Source organism: Oreochromis aureus, linkage group 11 (assembly GCF_013358895.1).
Source record: "Oreochromis aureus strain Israel breed Guangdong linkage group 11, ZZ_aureus, whole genome shotgun sequence".
In the NCBI taxonomy this organism is placed as follows: Eukaryota; Metazoa; Chordata; class Actinopteri; order Cichliformes; family Cichlidae; genus Oreochromis; species Oreochromis aureus.
The window spans coordinates 23,909,321-23,927,252 of NC_052952.1; the positions used below are offsets into that span (position 1 = coordinate 23,909,321).

Below are 17,932 nucleotides of genomic sequence, written 5' to 3' on the forward strand. Positions count from 1 at the left end.
GAACAAGTATTATAAGAACAAGTTACGACTCCTCCATTTCTAACATGTCATCAGAAAGCAAAAGTAGTTTAAAAAGGACATCATGACTGGAGGAACTGAAGGAACACCAGCAATGAGTTGGTTGTAGTCTTGCCAGACTTTATCAACTCACGCAGGATCGATCTTCCAGTTTAATGTTTATCCACCAAGTTGCTATAGTCCAGGAACAAACCCTAACTAATAATAACAGCCTTAAACCATATTTTTGACTGAATTTTGGCTAACATAATTATGTGAAATTTTCTCCCGGTCCTCCAAATACTTAATGTGATATTTTTATATGTGGGTCCCCCTTTCATCAAAGTTGTCTTTTTCAGTTGTTTTCCTGACTTTAGTGAATAATTCACATTAATTATTTCACGTGGAAACTTGTCTTCATAAGTATATGTTGTGGTGTGGCTACTGTTTACAATATTAGCATTCTCGGGTTAGCATGCTAACATGCTAAAAAGCCCCTAAAACAAAATGGAGCTCAGAGGACAGGTAAGTCAGCAGTTTCTTAGGTAGGTGTGAATTAGAGTGGGCAGCATCACTTTAAGAAAGCAAGTAAAGGGCCACACATTGAATTAAAACATGTTTACAGGTTAATTTGAAAAAAGAAATCCACCTAGCTGCTTTATCAGCATATAAATTAGCTTACATCCTGCCTTTAGCTGACATTTTAGCTAAATCTATTAGCTAAATGCTAATTTTTTTGTGTCATGACAGTACTAGAGGAAAGTTAACTGACTGTTAAGTTAATGAAAAAGTTGCATTTTATTAATCAAGTTTATTAAAGTTAACTAAAAACGAAATTAAAAAGTGAAACTATGTGTGCGAAAACATTTTAGTTAACTGAAATAAAAGTAAAGTCTGCACTCTAGGAAAGTAACTAAAAATAACTAACTAATAAACTAATAAAAAAAATACAAGAGAGTTTGGCTGTATGGAAGCTCATTTCTACCAATGAAAATAATATTTTAAAATGTTTTAAATATTTTTTTAAATAATAAAATATATATGCACTGGGATAGGCGCTGGAGCCTATCCCAGCTGTCATAGGGCGAGAGGCGGGGTACACCCTCGACAGGTCGCCAGTCTGTCACAGGGCTAACACAGAGAGACAGACAACCATTTGCACTCACATTCACAGCTATGGGCAATTTTAGACTGATCAATTAACCTATCCCCACAAACTGCATGCCTTTGGACTGTGGGAGGAAGCCGGAGTACCCGAAGCAAACATGGGGAGAACTTGCAAACTCCACACAGAAAGACCCCGGCCTGAAGGTGGAATTGAACTCAGGACCTTCTTGCTGTGCGGCAACAGTGCTAACCACTGTTTGGTGATAATAACCCAAAATTTCTACTTAGCTCTTCCCGGCTGATTTGTTTTGATGTTTTTTAGTGGTGGAGACCATTTTCCATGCTTTGGTGTTAGGTGAATTTATTAAAGATCTATCAAAATCTTTTCTCATTGATGTCGCACTAAGTGATTTACTGTGCGTCAGACAACCTGACAGCATCTATACTTTTATACTTTTCAATGTTTTTCAGACAATGAACTTCTGCAAGACTACCGTAGTCCTAATAAACCCACACAATTTCAATAACCAGTCTAAAACTAGCTTAGCTAAAATGATTGGTTTTAATATAGCACTTTTTTACTTGAGCACTCAGAGCACTTTATACTATGAGCCTCATTTACATTCATACAAGCATTTTTATCTCTCCCTAAGTGCTTTATATGTAACATTCACACATGAATGCCACAGGAGCAATTTGGGATTCACTATCTTGCCCACTGACACTTCGGCATACAGACTGGAGCAGCTGTACTGAACCACCAACCTTTTATTTAGTAGATGATCAGCTCTACCTTCTGGCCTACCCTCGACACCCTCTAACTTTCTTTAAATTCTCTGTAGAGTTTGTCTTTTGGATTTGTACTTTGTACGTCTATATTTTTAGTGAGTTCTTGTAGAATTGTTACCTTTGGCGATTTCTTTAGTTCTCCCTTTTATACATTTCGTTTCCACATCGTCTTCCCTCTGATCTTATTCTCGTGTTTCTGCTTTGATGTTGTTTATTTGCTATTTTACTTTGGTAGTGAGACATGTGTTGTGCCATGTGTTTAGCTTTATTTCCTCTTCATTGTTTGATTGTCTTCACCTGTCCGTCGTCACCCAGCTGTCTCACATCATTGTGTGTTTGTATACAGATGAAATAAAAAACAGTTGCACTCAAATAGACTAACTTTGCATGATTCATAGTTCAGAATAATCCATATTTAGACTTGGGGCAGCCCCTTGCTTCATCCTCAGTCTGAAAGAAGCTGTTTCAATTTCTCTCCCGTTAAGTCTGCGTTCAGTTTGAGACAACCTTTTTGTGATTGGACGAGCCTCACTTACAAAAGGTTTTAACCTTAGGTGGGTTGGGCGAAACTGTCTTTCTGAGATGACCATAAAAGCATTTTATACTCTGGGCTGATCACACAGAGCCAAGAGTATGAAAATCCTTGAAGCCATGCCGCTAACATGGCTGATAATGCCAAACACTCCTATCGTAGCTCAGCCTGTGTTGTTGTAGAGACTCCATCACTGCTGGGATTGTCTCAGATGAAGCCGGGCCCATAACTTCATGGTAGAATAAATCCAAACTTAGTTTTGCTGAATAATAATATCAGAGTTTTATTGTTATTTTTTATTGCAGCCTGCTGTCCTCATGACTGCAGAGCTGCTGGTTTAAGAGGCTTTTAACCTTTTAAATTTCTATCTTTATCTCCTGTCCTGAGTTTGATGGGGCAGGAATGTGTGGGTGAAAGGTCAAGGTGAGGGTCAGAGGTCAGAGGTTATGCTAATGTGAGTGTCTTGCTTTTAAACCCTGAGGCGAGAGATTTGTGCAATGTGATTCTGACTATGTGTTTGGTGTTGTTTAACAGACAACATGGGACTAGTTAACCATAACCCAGTTACTGTTTTGGACCAAATATTTTAGAAATACAACTTGTATACCAAGTTGTTGCTCTCTAGTCAAATTTTCCACTTAATGTTCCTTCTTTCTTCCCTCTCAGTGTTTCCCCTGCTGTTGTCTGACAGCAGAGCCCAGCAGGAGAGGAGGGTCTGTGGTGTTTGACTGACAGCCAAGTGATGAGCACACAGGGAGAGGGTTAAGGGTGAGGGGTCAGAGGTCAGGGTCCTATGGAGAAGAGGAGTTCAACACAAGGGGGACTTGCTAACAAGGTACGATTGCATGCGGGAAAAGGAGGTGAAAAGCATCATGAAAACAAAACAAGGCGCTATCAGGGCGACGGAGCCACTGTGACAGCAAATTCTGGCCCACTCTTCTTTACACTTCAGTCTGGATTGATATTCTGCTGTATTTGGGATCATTGTCCTGTTGCATGACACAACTTGGGCCAAACTTTAGGAGTTCATGGTCGACTCAGTGACTGAGTGAAGTTAAAAGGCTGAGTACATATTGCAAGTACTTTAACAACCAAGCGAAGAAGACCATGGCATGTGGTTAACAGTTCTGCAATGAACTAGTGAGTGACCTTTAATTCAGGGGCTTTATAAAAGAAGGGTTGAATTAACTGCTATTACAGACATTTTTATATATATTTTCCATTTTTTTAGACTTCGCCTCAATGTAAAATGCACGCTAGTGGTGTACAGAACATGTAAAGTCAGAGAACTCGGCACAAAACAAAGCAGACAGGAACAACACGAGAGGAGGGTTGGAGATGAAGGTGGAGGTGATGCAGAGCGCAGAAACTCTGCATTTGAATGAGAGTTACCAGGTGGTAAAGGATGTCAGCTCAGCCATCAGCAGATGTGAATTGAGTTGATCTGACTTTGTGGCCTGCTCGATCCATTACCACTTCCACAGGGTCACTCCAGGCAAACTGTATGCAACACTGGAGGGTGCAGATGTGCCCCTTAGAAGCTTTATACCTCAAAGATGAACCTCTGAACATCATTGCTTTTATAATCAGCAGAGCCTTGAAGGGCATCAGTAGTCCAGGTCAGCATGTAGACATCTGCAGTGCACATGCCTGGCTGGAAAAACGTTCTGCCTTTGTGTTATTGGACGGCACAGCCAGCTTAAAAGCTCATGTGTTTCCAATCTGTGCTGCCCTCGTCTTATTTACTTTACCTTCCTCTCTATTAATTCATATACAGTGCTTTTTCCTGGCTCAGAATGGGCTTTTGGGTGGATGAATGACCACACTTTCACCCTCCTCTTTTTATTGACTTGATAAAAGGCTCTGACAAGGCCACAGTAGTCAATATCATCAGCTTTTATTTTTATTCTAAGTTCTTGGCGTTTTTGGAGCTGGTGATTTTACTTTAAGCGCTGGTATAAAGCTTTTCTGGGGAATCCAAAACAACAGGAAAAACCCCTGATGTAAGATTATAAAATAGTATTTTACATGCTCCTCGGTATGAAACAGCGTACCCTCTATCTACAGCTTGAAAATGTCTGAGGTCATTTAAAAAGAGTGTCTCTGCTAATTTTCATTACATTGAGTGAGTTTATAAAAGCTAATGTAAGTACAATTTCATATGATGTGTATTTATGTAGATAATTCATACTTTTTAATTTTTTAAATATTGTTATTGGGCTAAAAAGCCATAATAAGCTGTGTGAAGGTCTTCCATCTTTACTGGTTATCAGCTGCAGATCTGGCTGCCAAACATCCCCTGGGATAGTGGACAGAAATACATAATGAGATTAAAAAACTAATAAAAGTATAAAAAATATACACATATAAAAGTTGCAAAGGAGAAGCTTTGTCATTCGATCGATTTCTTAGTGTGGAGGTCGCTGGCTTTCTGCTTATGAGGCTTATGAGTCATTTACATGACTCATAACTTCCAGAGTGTTGTTTACTTGGTTCATTGGATTGTTTGGAGACGAGGGCTGAAAATTAACACAGTATTTCATACTCATTCGAAAAGTGGGGGTACAAAAATAGAAGTTTTGGGATTTATTTTTCACAGTACTTTAAAGCACACTTATTATAGTTAATACATTTTTGAAAAACTCAATTAATTTGCAGAAATAAAAGACTCATTAAAAAAAAACCTAAGGGATGTGTTTAATTAATTAATTAATTATTTTTTTTAAATTTAATAACACAAGACATGTCATAAGTAAAGGAAAAATAGAAGAGGATGTGACCTTTGATCTGGGGATGAAGCAAGCCTGTCAGGCGTGCACGCACACGCTTGACTCAGTCACGTGGGGCCTGCAGCGCCAATTTGGGAAAGAAGATAATAGTAATAATAATAGCTAGAATTGTGCCATCACTTGCAGTGTTAAACTATCGCCACTAGATGTCAGTCTGAACCAACATTTAAACTATCTCTACCCTTCCTTCAGTCTTTCTTCTTACACACACGCGCACGAACGCACAGTAGTCATACTCATACAATGCATATAGCTCCACTCAGCCAATCAGCGCTTTCTTCTGTTTTTAGGTCTACACATCTCCACTCATCGCCGAGCTGGCGTGTGAACCCGCTCTCACCAGCAGGGGGCGCCGCCCCCGTGAGCTCACATGGGCTGTCTGCCTCAGCGTGAGTCTGGTCTTTACTACACACACACACACACACACACACAGAGCAGCGGATTATGTAATGTTTACTATTATGCCACTATATCTTTTGCAAAGCAGCCGCATTTGCCTTCCTCTGTGGAAAGGTCAAAGGTCACAGAGAATGTGCCATGCGTCAAAGTGATGGCACGTGCTATCATCGCAAACATCTTTCAGTGCTCGGTGCACAGGCTCATCTCCACCACCAGCATCACTATCACCATTGCCACCACCACTGCCTGCAAAGTTGCATACACGGGGTTAGCCGAGTTTACGCCAGACCACGCCCCCACAGTCCAGCTGGTGGCAACACTCGTGATGACTTCACCGCCGCGCGCGACCATTGGCCCCGAGACGCCGCGCACCTGTCCAATAGACTGCCGGTGAAGTGACGTCAGCCTGTACGAGTCCCGTTCACTTTAACAGTAGTGGGCAGGGCTGAGAGGGTGCCGACGTCAGAAGCCGCGCTGTGATTGGCTGAGGGCGCTGAAAGTGAGCGTCTGTTGCTGAGAGAAAAGGGGAGAGCGGTTTGCGTCGGCTGCGCCACACAAACATCTGAGCAGCTCCTAAACTAACTTTCTGAAAACAGCGCACTGGTTTTCTGTGCTCCTTCGTTTTCACTCTTTGTGAGCAGCGATGACATGATAATGATAATTAAAGGGGAAAAAACACATTTTGGATGTGGGACCGACAGCGGGAGTAAAGCCGCACTGAGGCGCTACTTTCCCGCTGCACCACACTGTTTGTGGATGAGCACAAACCGTTGATGCATTATCACCGTCTGCTCGGGGATGGCACTTGTGCTGTCAATTATGGTAAACATACTCCTTTTCAGAAGGGGAGGGGGCATTTGTGCCTTTCTATTGGCTCTGGGTCATTTGATCCCTCCCCTCGGCCCGCCCACATGCTGTTCCTATGGTTCCCAATCCTCTTATTGGATACTGTAAAGTTTGGGACAGGACACCGGTCTAGCTCAGCATCCACTTCACTATTCGCTAGTCCCGCCAGTCCGTCAAGTGGACTTTGACAGGCCGCCACACCCACTGATCTCTGGCGCCGATGCTGACTGGCTACTGTACCTGTCAACGACCTCTCATTGGTCGGCTAGCCCAGCTGTTAGTGGTTCATTCACCATTTTGTGACTGTAGTGGAAAAGAAGAGCGATAGTTTTTTATATCCTTGTTTGAGTTTCTGTGGGGGAAAGACATGTTTTGCGGAGGAAAAGTAAAGAGTGAGTCCGGTCCGCACAGCCACCACAGCCGACAGCCGAGGGATGTTACCACGAGTTACGCGACCCTCCTCATCGGCAAAATAAGACCATAAATCTTTCTCTGACCAGTGGTGAAAAGCTCTGTTTGGGTGAGTTGAAACTAAGTTGGCACACGGCAGTGAAGCTAAACTGACTTAAATTTTCCATTTTCAGGAGCTGCGAGTTACCACGACGCGAGAGCCAACTGCCAGCGGTCGGTCGTTCGGTTGTTCCGCTACCGTGTGAAGAAATGGAGTGACAACGCGAGGAAGTATCGAGAGAAAGGGGAGGGGTGTGGGGGGGTGTAACAGCCTAAAAACTTTCTGAAATGTTTTTACCGCAGTCCCACGGACACCCACGGAACATTTCAGCTCCGTTTCAGCTCCGTTAAAACGGCGAGGTTAGTGTGGAGTACTTTTTCCTTGACCTTAGTTTACGAGTTTTGCGTGGAGCAGCGCTAGCGTAGTAAAAAAAGAGAGAGAGAGCGAGAAAGAAAAACAACCGACCTATTTGCGGCACTGCAGCCCAAATGTTTACTAACAGGCTCGCTCGGTGTTAAAAAAGCGCACTTTAGGAGGAAACGGATAACACCTACAGAGCGAAATACACCCAGTTTTCCTGCGCTCTGACTCACGGTGTCATTATTTGGGTGCTGTATCCGCTACCGTTTGCGTACTACCACTACTACAACCACCACTACTACTAACGTTACTGAGCTGCTTACTAGAGCGAAACACCAAGACGAAAAAGATCCTGCTTTATTTATTTTTTCCCAAGTTGTTTTTTTTTTTTTTTTTTTTTTTTTAATTAGAGTGACTGGCACCATTAAAAGGAAGCCTCCCCCGGAGTGGTTACGTGCACTCCAGGCGTTGTAGTGAGTATTTGCATGCCAAACATCGCTGTATAAGGAAGACTTGGGCCCGTCTATAAGGGGACAATAAAGCGTCACTTGAAACCGGTTGTTTGTGTTTGTTACCGAGGACCGTGCAGCACGGCAGACCGCCTGACTGTCTCGAGTCATAATACTCCTTTGACATTGTGTAGTACTCTCAGAGATCAGCTAAAAAAAAAGATGCACACCGTGTTTTCTCGTCTCTTCCATCGCCAACACTCCACTTTTTTCTTTTTTTGCACAGCAATCCTGCAATCAGTGTCGATGCAACCTTGACATCTCTGACTTGGGAGTTTTTAACAGTTGTGTCATGTTTGTCTTTAGGTATTTTTTCAGTGGCAGGAATTTTTTTTACATTTTAGGTGCAGATTTGCTCTTTTTTTTTTATTAATTGTTGCACTTGTGTGGCCCTGGTGGTGTATAGCTTGTTGAGCAGTTGGCCATTGATATGGCATTGGCAGTTCTGCCATTTGGTCCCAAACAGGAACAGTCGCCTCTGATCTATGCTCCAACCTTCCTTGCTGATCAATACGGGCCAGGATGCACAAATTTCAGCTCTCGTTGTTTCTTCTTTATTAGTCAGATATGTCATCCGCTAAACAGCTGCCGGTATTCATGCTACCTCACAATGGATGCGTCTGTATATAACGCACACACACACACACACACACACACACACTTAAAATACCCTAACAACATATTTTTCTTTCTGTGTCATGTTGTCTGTTAAATCACTTCCCACACACTCATGAGCTCACAAACCACAGCATGAGTGTGTGGAGCAGCAGAGAGATTCATCTTCTTTTCTTTTTTTTTAATTTATTTTTTTTGTGCTGTTTCATGTGAGACTGTGTTCTCCCCGGTGACCCAGTTAAGGGCAAAGGCGCCCTAACACGCTGAAGTGTATGAGGGCCACGGCATGCTTCACTATCATCATCGCACGTTCCTCCTTCTCCCGCGTATGTCCCCATCACTGCAGCCCCTGCGCCCGCATAGACACCCATAAAATGCTTTGAGGAGAGGGATGAGCTGCAGTGTGTGTGTGTGTGTGTGTGTGTGTGTGCGCGCGCGTGCGCCTGCTAACTACGTACACTCGTACTGACATACGGTGCGAACGCAGTGCTGAACAAGGTGGACTCAACCTGAAGACCGCTGTATAAACTCTGACATCTAGTGTAGTGTAAGTAGCTCAAATGCCACATGTCACACACACACACACGTTCTGTGCCACGTTGTGTTGGGGCATAGGCTAAATTCTCTACGACTGACTGAAATAAACTGGCATCAAGGCAGATGTTTATTAGGGTTTTATAATCCAGTAATAAACACTGTACAACTCATTTTATTTTGTAGTGTTGACACTGAGATGATGTCGACACATGCCTTGTGTGTGTGTGTGTGTGTGTGTGTGTGTGTGTGTGTGTGTGTGTGTGTGTGTGTGTGTGTGTGTGAAATGGGTTCTCGGTTCCACCTATGTGTAAACTGTTCACTAAATTTTCTCTTTGCAAAAACAAAGTGAAGAATTTTCATCTCCAAATTCATTTTGTAAAAAGCTATTTATCCTTATTGTTGTTGCTTTTCCCCCCTCCTGCATACGTCAGTGTGGATGAGTGCTTGTACGACACAATGACTGTGTGACAATATATATAGGTCCAAGGGAGATTTTAACAGGGTATGCATGACTGCACGGTGAATTCCTGAGAGGGCATTTAATGTGTGTGCGTAAAGTTTGAAGGAGGAGGAGGGGTGCATTATGGGCTCCTGTGTGTTGATTGGGAGAAACAGCAGCTTTTTGCAGTTTAAAGAGGAGTCCAGTCCCGCGCCGTGGAGACGCTGATTATCTGTCTATTCAAGATTTACAGCAGCTTTAGATCAGACCAGCACATATTCTGCTATTAACCTGCTCTAACACTGGAAGGTGGAGACCTCTTGAATTACCTAAATTATGACCGAGCTTCTCTCTCCGCTTCACCCAGATTCAGCATTATATTTTTGATCCTAATTTTTTGATTAACAATTCATGTTGAAAAGTAACACCCAGGAGGGGATGTTCTGAGTTTCTGGACTTGTTTTTTTGGCATTGTGGATCGCCTGTAGTAAACAATAAGAGTTAAAGGTCTGCCGTTATTTTCAGTTTAGGGGGTGCACAGCTGAGCGTGCAGTGTGTACGGTGCTTTTGATCTTTCAGCGAGGGATTAGGACATGTGAAACGTTACAGTTCTTTTTCATTTATTTATGTGGTAACACAGGAATTATAGATGCGTCGTGCATAAATGTATCCTTTTTTTTTTACAAATAAAATCATAGTTCAACATATCTGTGGTGTCTTTAGCAACATTTTTGTGTCGTCTGGAAATTTCAAATAAGATTTTGTGGATTACAAGCGTGCTTGAAGAATTTAACCCAGTGATAAATAAATACACCCGTTGCAAACTTGCACCAAATATCTAACTCTTATGTCCCACGCTGAAACTCCTCTTCACTGCACATAATCTGCTCAGCTGTAGAGTCCCTTAAAAGTTACAGAATGTAAATACACACCCATGCCTGCCACTGTCTTATCAGCCAAAGCCTAAAGCATTTTGGAGGGCCATTAGCATGACCAAACGCATTTTTCTGAGCTAAGATCAGATCCTCTCGAGTCATTTACCCAACTAGTCAGTCAGCCATTTGGCCCTGACTCCTTCCTGTCTTTTCCAGTACTCCAGAGTATCTGTACTGGACCAGCATTCCCAGTCCTGGCGTCAGTGTCTAGTCTAATAAAGGGCAAACTTGGCCTGGGACTTAAAGAAGGAACATTCCAGCAGTCCGAGATTTTTTCTTTTTCTGGGATGAATGTTTTGTAGATGAAAAATTTAAAACGACAAAGAGCTTTTTAGTAATTAGGGAGTGAGTAATGTATGTTTGCTTATACTGCCTTTTATTTGGTTTTGTTGCTAGTTTGTAGTGCACAGTATTTTTGATAAATAAGGTGCATTCATTCCCCTTTGAAGCTGTCAAAGGTCAGGATACTTTTACTCTGAAAACATAGCTGAAGTCTGGAAACATTTCATTTAAGCATAAAATAAACAGTGCTCAACTTCTTTTACATACGCTTAGGAAGAGTTTTGTAGTTGGTGGTAAATACAGTATGCAAAGATATAAATAGGGTGATGTATTCAATCTGCATCTGCAGGAAACCTCGCAGTTACAGTCCATGTGTTAACCTTCACACGTGGCGCCCTTGCAGTGAAATAACCAACGTCAGTATCAGCATTTACAGAGGAAATTATCAAGATGTGATTATTTCACTTCTGTCCATCGATATGCAACAAAATTACGAGAATGTGGAGTAAATGAAAATTAAAGCCTGTTTGTACAATAAATAATGTTTTGTATCGAGGGCAGAGGTCCAAATACAGAGTCAGTGATGAGTGTGTGAAAGACTCAACTTGTTTATTAGTCATTCAGGAAGAGATGCTTTTCTGCGCTGCAGGAAGTGGAACTGGTGTGTGTCATATTGGGTGTTGTTTTGGCAAACAGATAGTTAACAACAAAGGTCACCTTATTTGTGTGTGTGTGTGTGTGTGTGTGTGTGTGTGTGTGTGTGTGTGTGTGTGTGTGTGTGTGTGTGTGTGAGAGTGACAAACTTCTCCAGCGTCTAGCACAGGAAGCCTGAATGTGTATGTGTAAGTTTGTATCTGTATTTGTGTGAATTCAGGCATTTGGTCATGTTTGTGAGCTGTTGAGCTCGATCGAGAGGAGCACATGTGCGCACGTCTGTGTACGAGTGTGTGTGTGTGTGTGTGAGACTGTTTGTGCGTGCCATTGTATTTAGCCTGTAATCTTGCATCAGTGAGTGTGCCTGATCCTGTGCCAGCCTTTTAATTTCTCTCATTTTGGGCGTATCTTGCCATGGCAGATTATTCCAATTAAATTGTCTTTTTGTACAAATGTGTGCATGCGTGTGTGTGTGTGTGTGTGTGTGTGTGTGAGTATCAGTGTGACATTGACAAAAGACGACTGTGAAAGACTGAGACATCGAGAAAGAGGGAGAGGGGAGAGAGAAAGAGAGAGGGGGCCAGCGAGTGCTAGAATGACGGTGGAAATTCCCAGTGACTATACAAGAACAGCCTATCTGAGCAAACATCCTAAGAGCCACATGCTCCAGCCTCTTTCTCTCTTTCATGTTGTCGGGTGACCTCACCCAGGTCACTGCTAGGCTTCTAGCTCCCGATGGAAGTCAGAAAAAATAAATAAATGCTCGTTCCCAAGTTGATCACATGGCATCAAGTCTGTAATGCTTGTCGTGAGAAAGCGGCCCTGTCGCATGTCGAAGTAGCTGAAGCGAGTACAGCGGAGATCTGTGTGCGACTCGAGTGCATTTGTGTGTGCATTTAAAATTGAAGAGATGCAGGCCTCATTAAAGACTCGTTCCTTTTTTTTCTTTCTTTCTTTCTTTGCTGACCTTTTCTTTTAAATCACGCTCACTCAGACCTAACCAGACTAAACATAGCTCTCAGACATGCTTGACCAGGATTACCTAGGCAGCGATCGCTCATAATCATCACAGTGTAAATCAGCTGGTATCATTAGTAATAAGCTAACTATGAAAAGGTCTTGAGAAGAATGAAAAGAGTGTTGGAGTAGGATTCAGACTGTTTTTGTTTGAGATGCCCTTCAAATTTATATATGTGTGTATATAAACCCCCTGATGAAGTCTTATCCTGAAACATTTTGGAGTTTTTTAGGTTAAATATGCCCATCCTGTGAGAATTAAGGCATTTGCAGAGACTGCCTTGGAGTGCTTTGATTATTAGTCTACAGGAGATTATTGATATTTACAACAAAACCCACAATGTCCTTCATTTTAGTTATTTTGAAATGTTGTCATTAATGTTATAATTGAGGTTTTGCGTTTTGAGTGCACACACTCTGCAGGGATGTGGTGATATGTCGTCCTAAAATAACTATCGCTGTATCGGCAAAAAGATGACATTTACCGATGTCAGTGGCCGATGTTGTGTCACTGAGCTCACTTGTCACATCTGTATTCTGTTGACTAAATGTTCAAAGATAATGTGATGATAAGCAGCTATTTGTTTATAATTAAAATGCCTTTGTTCCTTTTTGAGGTAATAAATATCAAAAACACAATACACAAAAAGAAGAGAAATATTTTTATCGGCTGCCATACAAACTGTTGTCTAAATCTTTGCATCCTTAAACTCTCATTTAGACACGTACGCTTTATGGACTGAATAACGCCTACACATCCGGGCCCATTAATGCTCGCCGTTGTTGCCCTCGCAAACAGAGCTGGACTACAAAAGGGACGTCACGTTGGTGTCATTTCAGCCAGTCCTGCACTTCTCGATTTTTAATTTTTTTTAAAGCCTTGCTGTAATCGAGTCAACACAGTGTTGGCGACTTTTACGCACAATGGACCTCAGCACTTGCCAACCCTGCTCTGTACCTTTGCAAGAATACCACCTAACATTTAATGTCAAATTATCTAGGAGGAAGAAATTTCTTGAGCTGACCGGTTACAGCGCCCAGCTTGAATTCAGTGACCTCGTCTAAGCGACCCTTTCACAAATGTTTTGTAAAGGCAGATTGTATGACTAGGTTTTTGAGTTCATACACCTGTGGCAGCAGGAACACCCGATTCCAGATTAAGATTTAAGTACTTATGTCCTTATTGTTTATGTAGCTTATCCCGAATCAGGCATAAACTAGTAGAGTGAACAGACTTCAGATATTGAGCCAATGTGATATCCAACACACCCCTAATCATGACGTCATTTTTGTTCTCAGCACCTCTTGGTTATGAATACAATAAATGACCACTTATCTTCTGCACCTCTTTTTTTTCAGATTCCTGTACAGAGGGAACAGAAAAAACGGGGAAAAGAAAAAGTGTCGGAAAACAAGGAGTGCTTTGGAAGTAGAAAAAAAAGGAAACACCGCGCAATCTGCAGGACTTGGTGAACAGTGAAGAAAAGATGAGGCCATTAAAGAAACACAGAGGGCGTTCTCCCCCGTTAACTAGAGGCAGAGGGGGGAGGAGGAGAGGGGGCTCTCAGCCTCCCCAAGAAAAGGACCCCAGAAGAGTCAAGAGGGAGACTCTTGTCAAAACCACACAAAGCACCCCTTCCAAACGCAAACACGGCCAACCCAACTCTGACAAAGAACCAATCACAAATAGCAATACCCCCATGAGGGAGGAGCCTACTGAACTGAGGAAACCTGTGGAGTCAGCTGAGAATGATGGAAAGCAAGCAGAAGAAAAGACAGAAAAGGAGAAGATAGCAGGCACAAATGGAAACAGTATTATGCCCGCTGATTCTGTAGCATCTCCTACCTCAGCCCCAGCGCCACTCACCACAGCTACACCCTCTATATCCACCAGTCACAGCCCCAGTTTAGGCTCAGTTTCTAGTAGGAAAACAGCCACATTTAAGGCTCGTGTACCCAAAAAAAAATACACATATGAGCACTTTGCCAACAGTGCGAGTGCTACATCTACCATTCCTACCTCCAGCCCTGCTCTCGTAAATAACAGTTACTGCAATATCAACAGCAAAGTTAGTGATAGTGTTAATACTCCCAATAACCATTTCAAGACTAGTAACAGTGTTAGTAATAGCATTAATAAAAGCACTAACAGTAGTACTAATAGTAACGCTACAAGTGGTATTAATAATATGAGCAGTAACAGTTGTGCTGGGAGCCATACTACTTTTATCAATAGCAGTAATAGCATAAGTAACATTTGCTCAGGTAATCAGCCATCAGTGCTAACTGTGGACAGTAAAGCTACAGAAGCAAACCATTTTGTCTCCATGGAGGATAAAACCCTCAGGACAGCAGATTCCCAGGAAAAAGCGTCCCAGTCTGGGGAACATGAGCCAGAGGGGGCCCCGAACTCTGTGCGCTCCTCCTCCACGGATACAGCTAGTGAGCACTCAGCTGACCTGGATGTGATGGAAGCATCAGGACCAAGTCTTCATCAGAAGAACTACCACATCCCAGCTCCTCTACACAACTCACACCCTAAAGAGCCCAATCTGTCAGAGGGGCTAGCTGAAGCTCTGGCCAAAGGCATGAAGAACCAGAGAGTCCTGGCTCGCTGTGTCACAAGTGGTGGTGAGGCTGTGAATAGTGGACACTCACGCCCCCCGTCACATGTTTTTAGACCAGGGGTGGTGCGTAGGGTGTGTGGGGGTACAGTTGAGGTTCAGCTCCAAGGAGAGGAGACCCTTGTAAAATATCCCTTTCATGGTGGAAGGATAATGACGTTGTCAGGGACTGAGAGCACTGTGGATTTTATTTTAGATGCCCCCCCACCTGGCATGACACCTGTAGCTGTTGGGACCCAAGTGTGTGTGCCGTTTGGTGGGGAGGAAGGGGATTCTCTGTTGTACAGAGAGGGGATTGTTACTGAGGTGGACCCACACCCTGGTGTCTCATTTCCTTACCAGGTGCTCTTGAGTGAAAAAAAAGAAACTCTGGGTGGAGGGGCGATAGAGGAGAAAGAGAAAAGGAGCACAAGCAGCCAGGCTGTGTGGGTGTCCCGACAGAGCCTGAGATTACTCACTCCTCCTTGGGAGGTCTCACATTTAGATGGTGGGAGAGCAAAGGAGAGAGAGCGGGAGAGGGAACGGGAAGAGAGACAGCGGCGGGAGGAGATGGAGGTCGAGAGAGAGGTTTGCCAGCTGAGTATTGGAATGGGAGTGTTGGGAGGTGGAGTAAGGCTGGGTCATGGTTTTTCACATGACGGGGTCATAGGAGGACATAACTATGGAACTGTACATCCACCCACACATTCCTCCACTGGGACTTCTAGTGCCATTACCAGCACAGGTCACGGATGCAGCGATAATTACTCTGATCAAGAAAGGCAGAAAGAGCCAAACACACCAGAAGAAGATGTTGAGGTGTCTCGTTTTAACATGGGCCACACCGTTAGTCATAAGACAAATCCTGCAACCTCACAGCACAACAGCCTCCTCTCCAAGTCCAGCAGCTATCCTCCCTCCTCCCCCCACCTCTCTGTGGTGAGGAGTTTGGGACCCCCACACCTCTCCAATGTAGCTAGTCCTCAGCCAACCCCATCCCCAGCCTTACTGGGGTCTGAAATGAACAACACCACTTTAAACCTACCTCCATCCAAAACCACTCCTACTCAGACCCTTACTCCTACTTCTGGTGGGGGGTCCTCCTCTACCTCCTCACGCTCCAGGACACCCCTTTCATTGGCTCAGCAGAAATACAAAAAGGGGGATGTTGTCTGCACGCCTAATGGTATCCGCAAGAAGTTCAATGGTAAGCAGTGGAGGAGGCTGTGCTCCAGGGAGGGTTGTATGAAGGAGTCTCAGCGCCGAGGATACTGCTCTAGACACCTGTCCATGAGGACCAAAGAGATGGAGGCTGCAGGTGCAGAGAGGGGAGGAGGAGGAGGCAGCAGCTCAGGGACAGTCACCCCTTCTGACCTCCGGGGAAGAGCAAGCAGTGAGTTTGAGTGGGACGACACATCAAGAGAGAGCAGTGAGGCCAGCAGCAGAGGAGACTCCAGACCCCGACTGGTCCTCCCCTCCCTCCTCCCTCATGACCTGTCGTCACGGTTTGACTTTGATGAGTGTGAGGCTGCCACCATGCTGGTGTCATTAGGAAGCTCCCGCTCTGGCACCCCCTCCTTTTCTCCCATCTCCAACCAGTCACCCTTTTCCCCTGCCCCCTCTCCCTCGCCCTCTCCACTGTTCGGTTTCAGGCCGGCCAACTTCTCCCCGATTACGGCATCCCCGGTCCTGCAACATCGGAGGCACAGGCAGCCCAGTGGCACGGGGGGAGGAGGGGGAGGGGGCAGTAAGGCATCAACCACAGCTGGAGGAGGAGAAAGGGAGAGACACACTTCAGGTGTCCAGCCCACCTTACAGACTAACCTTACGTTTACAGTCCCCATGAGCCCCAGCAAGCGAAAGCCGGATGCACCTCCTCCACCACCCCTGCCCTCACATCACCATGATTACACACCCAAAACAGAGCTGGAGCCGGGCGACCATAACAGCTCTTTCAGAGTGCTGTCACCCCAAACGCCAGCTTTACATTCCCGCACACACACTCCCACCTTCTCCCGACCCAGAGGAGTTACCACTCCCTCCTCCAGCAGGCCCCCTTCTTCCACTGCCGTCTCCCCTCCTCCTCTTCTGGTGTCTCCAACTCCTCCTTCTCCTCTCACTACTGACGGAGGGCCTCGTCGTGTGGTCCCTGTTTCCCAACAGGCCTTGCGGGACTCTCCTGTCATTGTGAGGAATCCCGAAGTCCCACTGGCAAAATTTACAGAGTGTCCCCTGGGAAGAGGAGGAGGAGGAGGTGGTGTTGGAAATGAGGGAGGGAAGGAAAACACTTTGTCTAAAGACATCACCCAAACCCACCTGACTCCTCAACCAGTTTCTGGCCTCCAGGTTCCCGTCCCAATTAACGGTGCTGCAGCCACAGTACCCAATGGCACCGTCCTCTTACGGAGCCCAGCCCAAACTCTGGTGCTCGTGTCCCCGACACCTTCCTCCCTGCCCACCGCTGACACCCCTGCTACTGCGCTGCAGGCCCTGTCAGTTACCGTCAGCACAACCGTCACAGTTCCTGCTCCAAGTAGCACGGACAGCTGTGGGGAACGAGAAGAGAACAGGGGTGCAGGGTTTGGTGGTGAGGTCCAGCAGCCAGTTCCCTGTCACCCTTCCCCCACAGCTCTGCTGCCCCTGATCCTGCCAGCGGAAAGTCTTCACCCCGTCCCACGCAAGGACATCATCATGGGACGTCCAGGCACAGGTGAGAATTGGTGCAGATGTGTGGGTGTATTTTGTGTGTGAGGGAATAAGGGAAAGTTTTCAGACTGCAGAGACATAAACTGCAAAATGTGACTTAGAGTGCAGTTATTTCAACAATACGAGGAAAAGAGCTATGTGGATTAAATATGTTAATATTATATTTAAAAGTTCAAGTCAATCATAAAAATACAGATTTATACGTTATTTTTCAGTGACAATAAACTGAAAAATTTTGTGTTGTTTTATACTTTATCCATATTTCAAAATTCTAAGGTTAAGTGTTTAGACTTACTTTAAAGTATAGGTTGTGGTTTTCTAAATACAAATCACTTGAGTTAAACTTTATTCTAGCTTGATTCATG

At 44.3% G+C, this 17,932-nt stretch overlaps 1 protein-coding gene across 5 annotated transcripts in view; it reads left to right on the top strand.

Moving 5' to 3' along the window:
- Positions 1-500: 500 nt before the first annotated feature.
- cicb (capicua transcriptional repressor b) overlaps positions 501-17,932 on the top strand; it is a 46,559-nt gene continuing 29,127 nt past the window's right edge. The window contains exons 1-4 of one of the 5 annotated variants that reach the window (XM_031744346.2): positions 501-522; positions 3,092-3,260; positions 5,505-5,603; positions 13,618-17,571. In XM_031744346.2, the coding sequence (XP_031600206.2) occupies positions 13,746-17,571 (3,826 nt within the window). In that variant the 5' untranslated portion in view covers positions 501-522; positions 3,092-3,260; positions 5,505-5,603; positions 13,618-13,745. Of the gene's footprint in view, positions 523-3,091; positions 3,261-5,504; positions 5,604-6,618; positions 6,980-7,043; positions 7,270-13,617; positions 17,572-17,932 lie in introns of those variants that run through there. The other 4 variants (XM_039619299.1, XM_039619301.1, XM_039619302.1 and 1 more) reach the window with 4 other exon arrangements.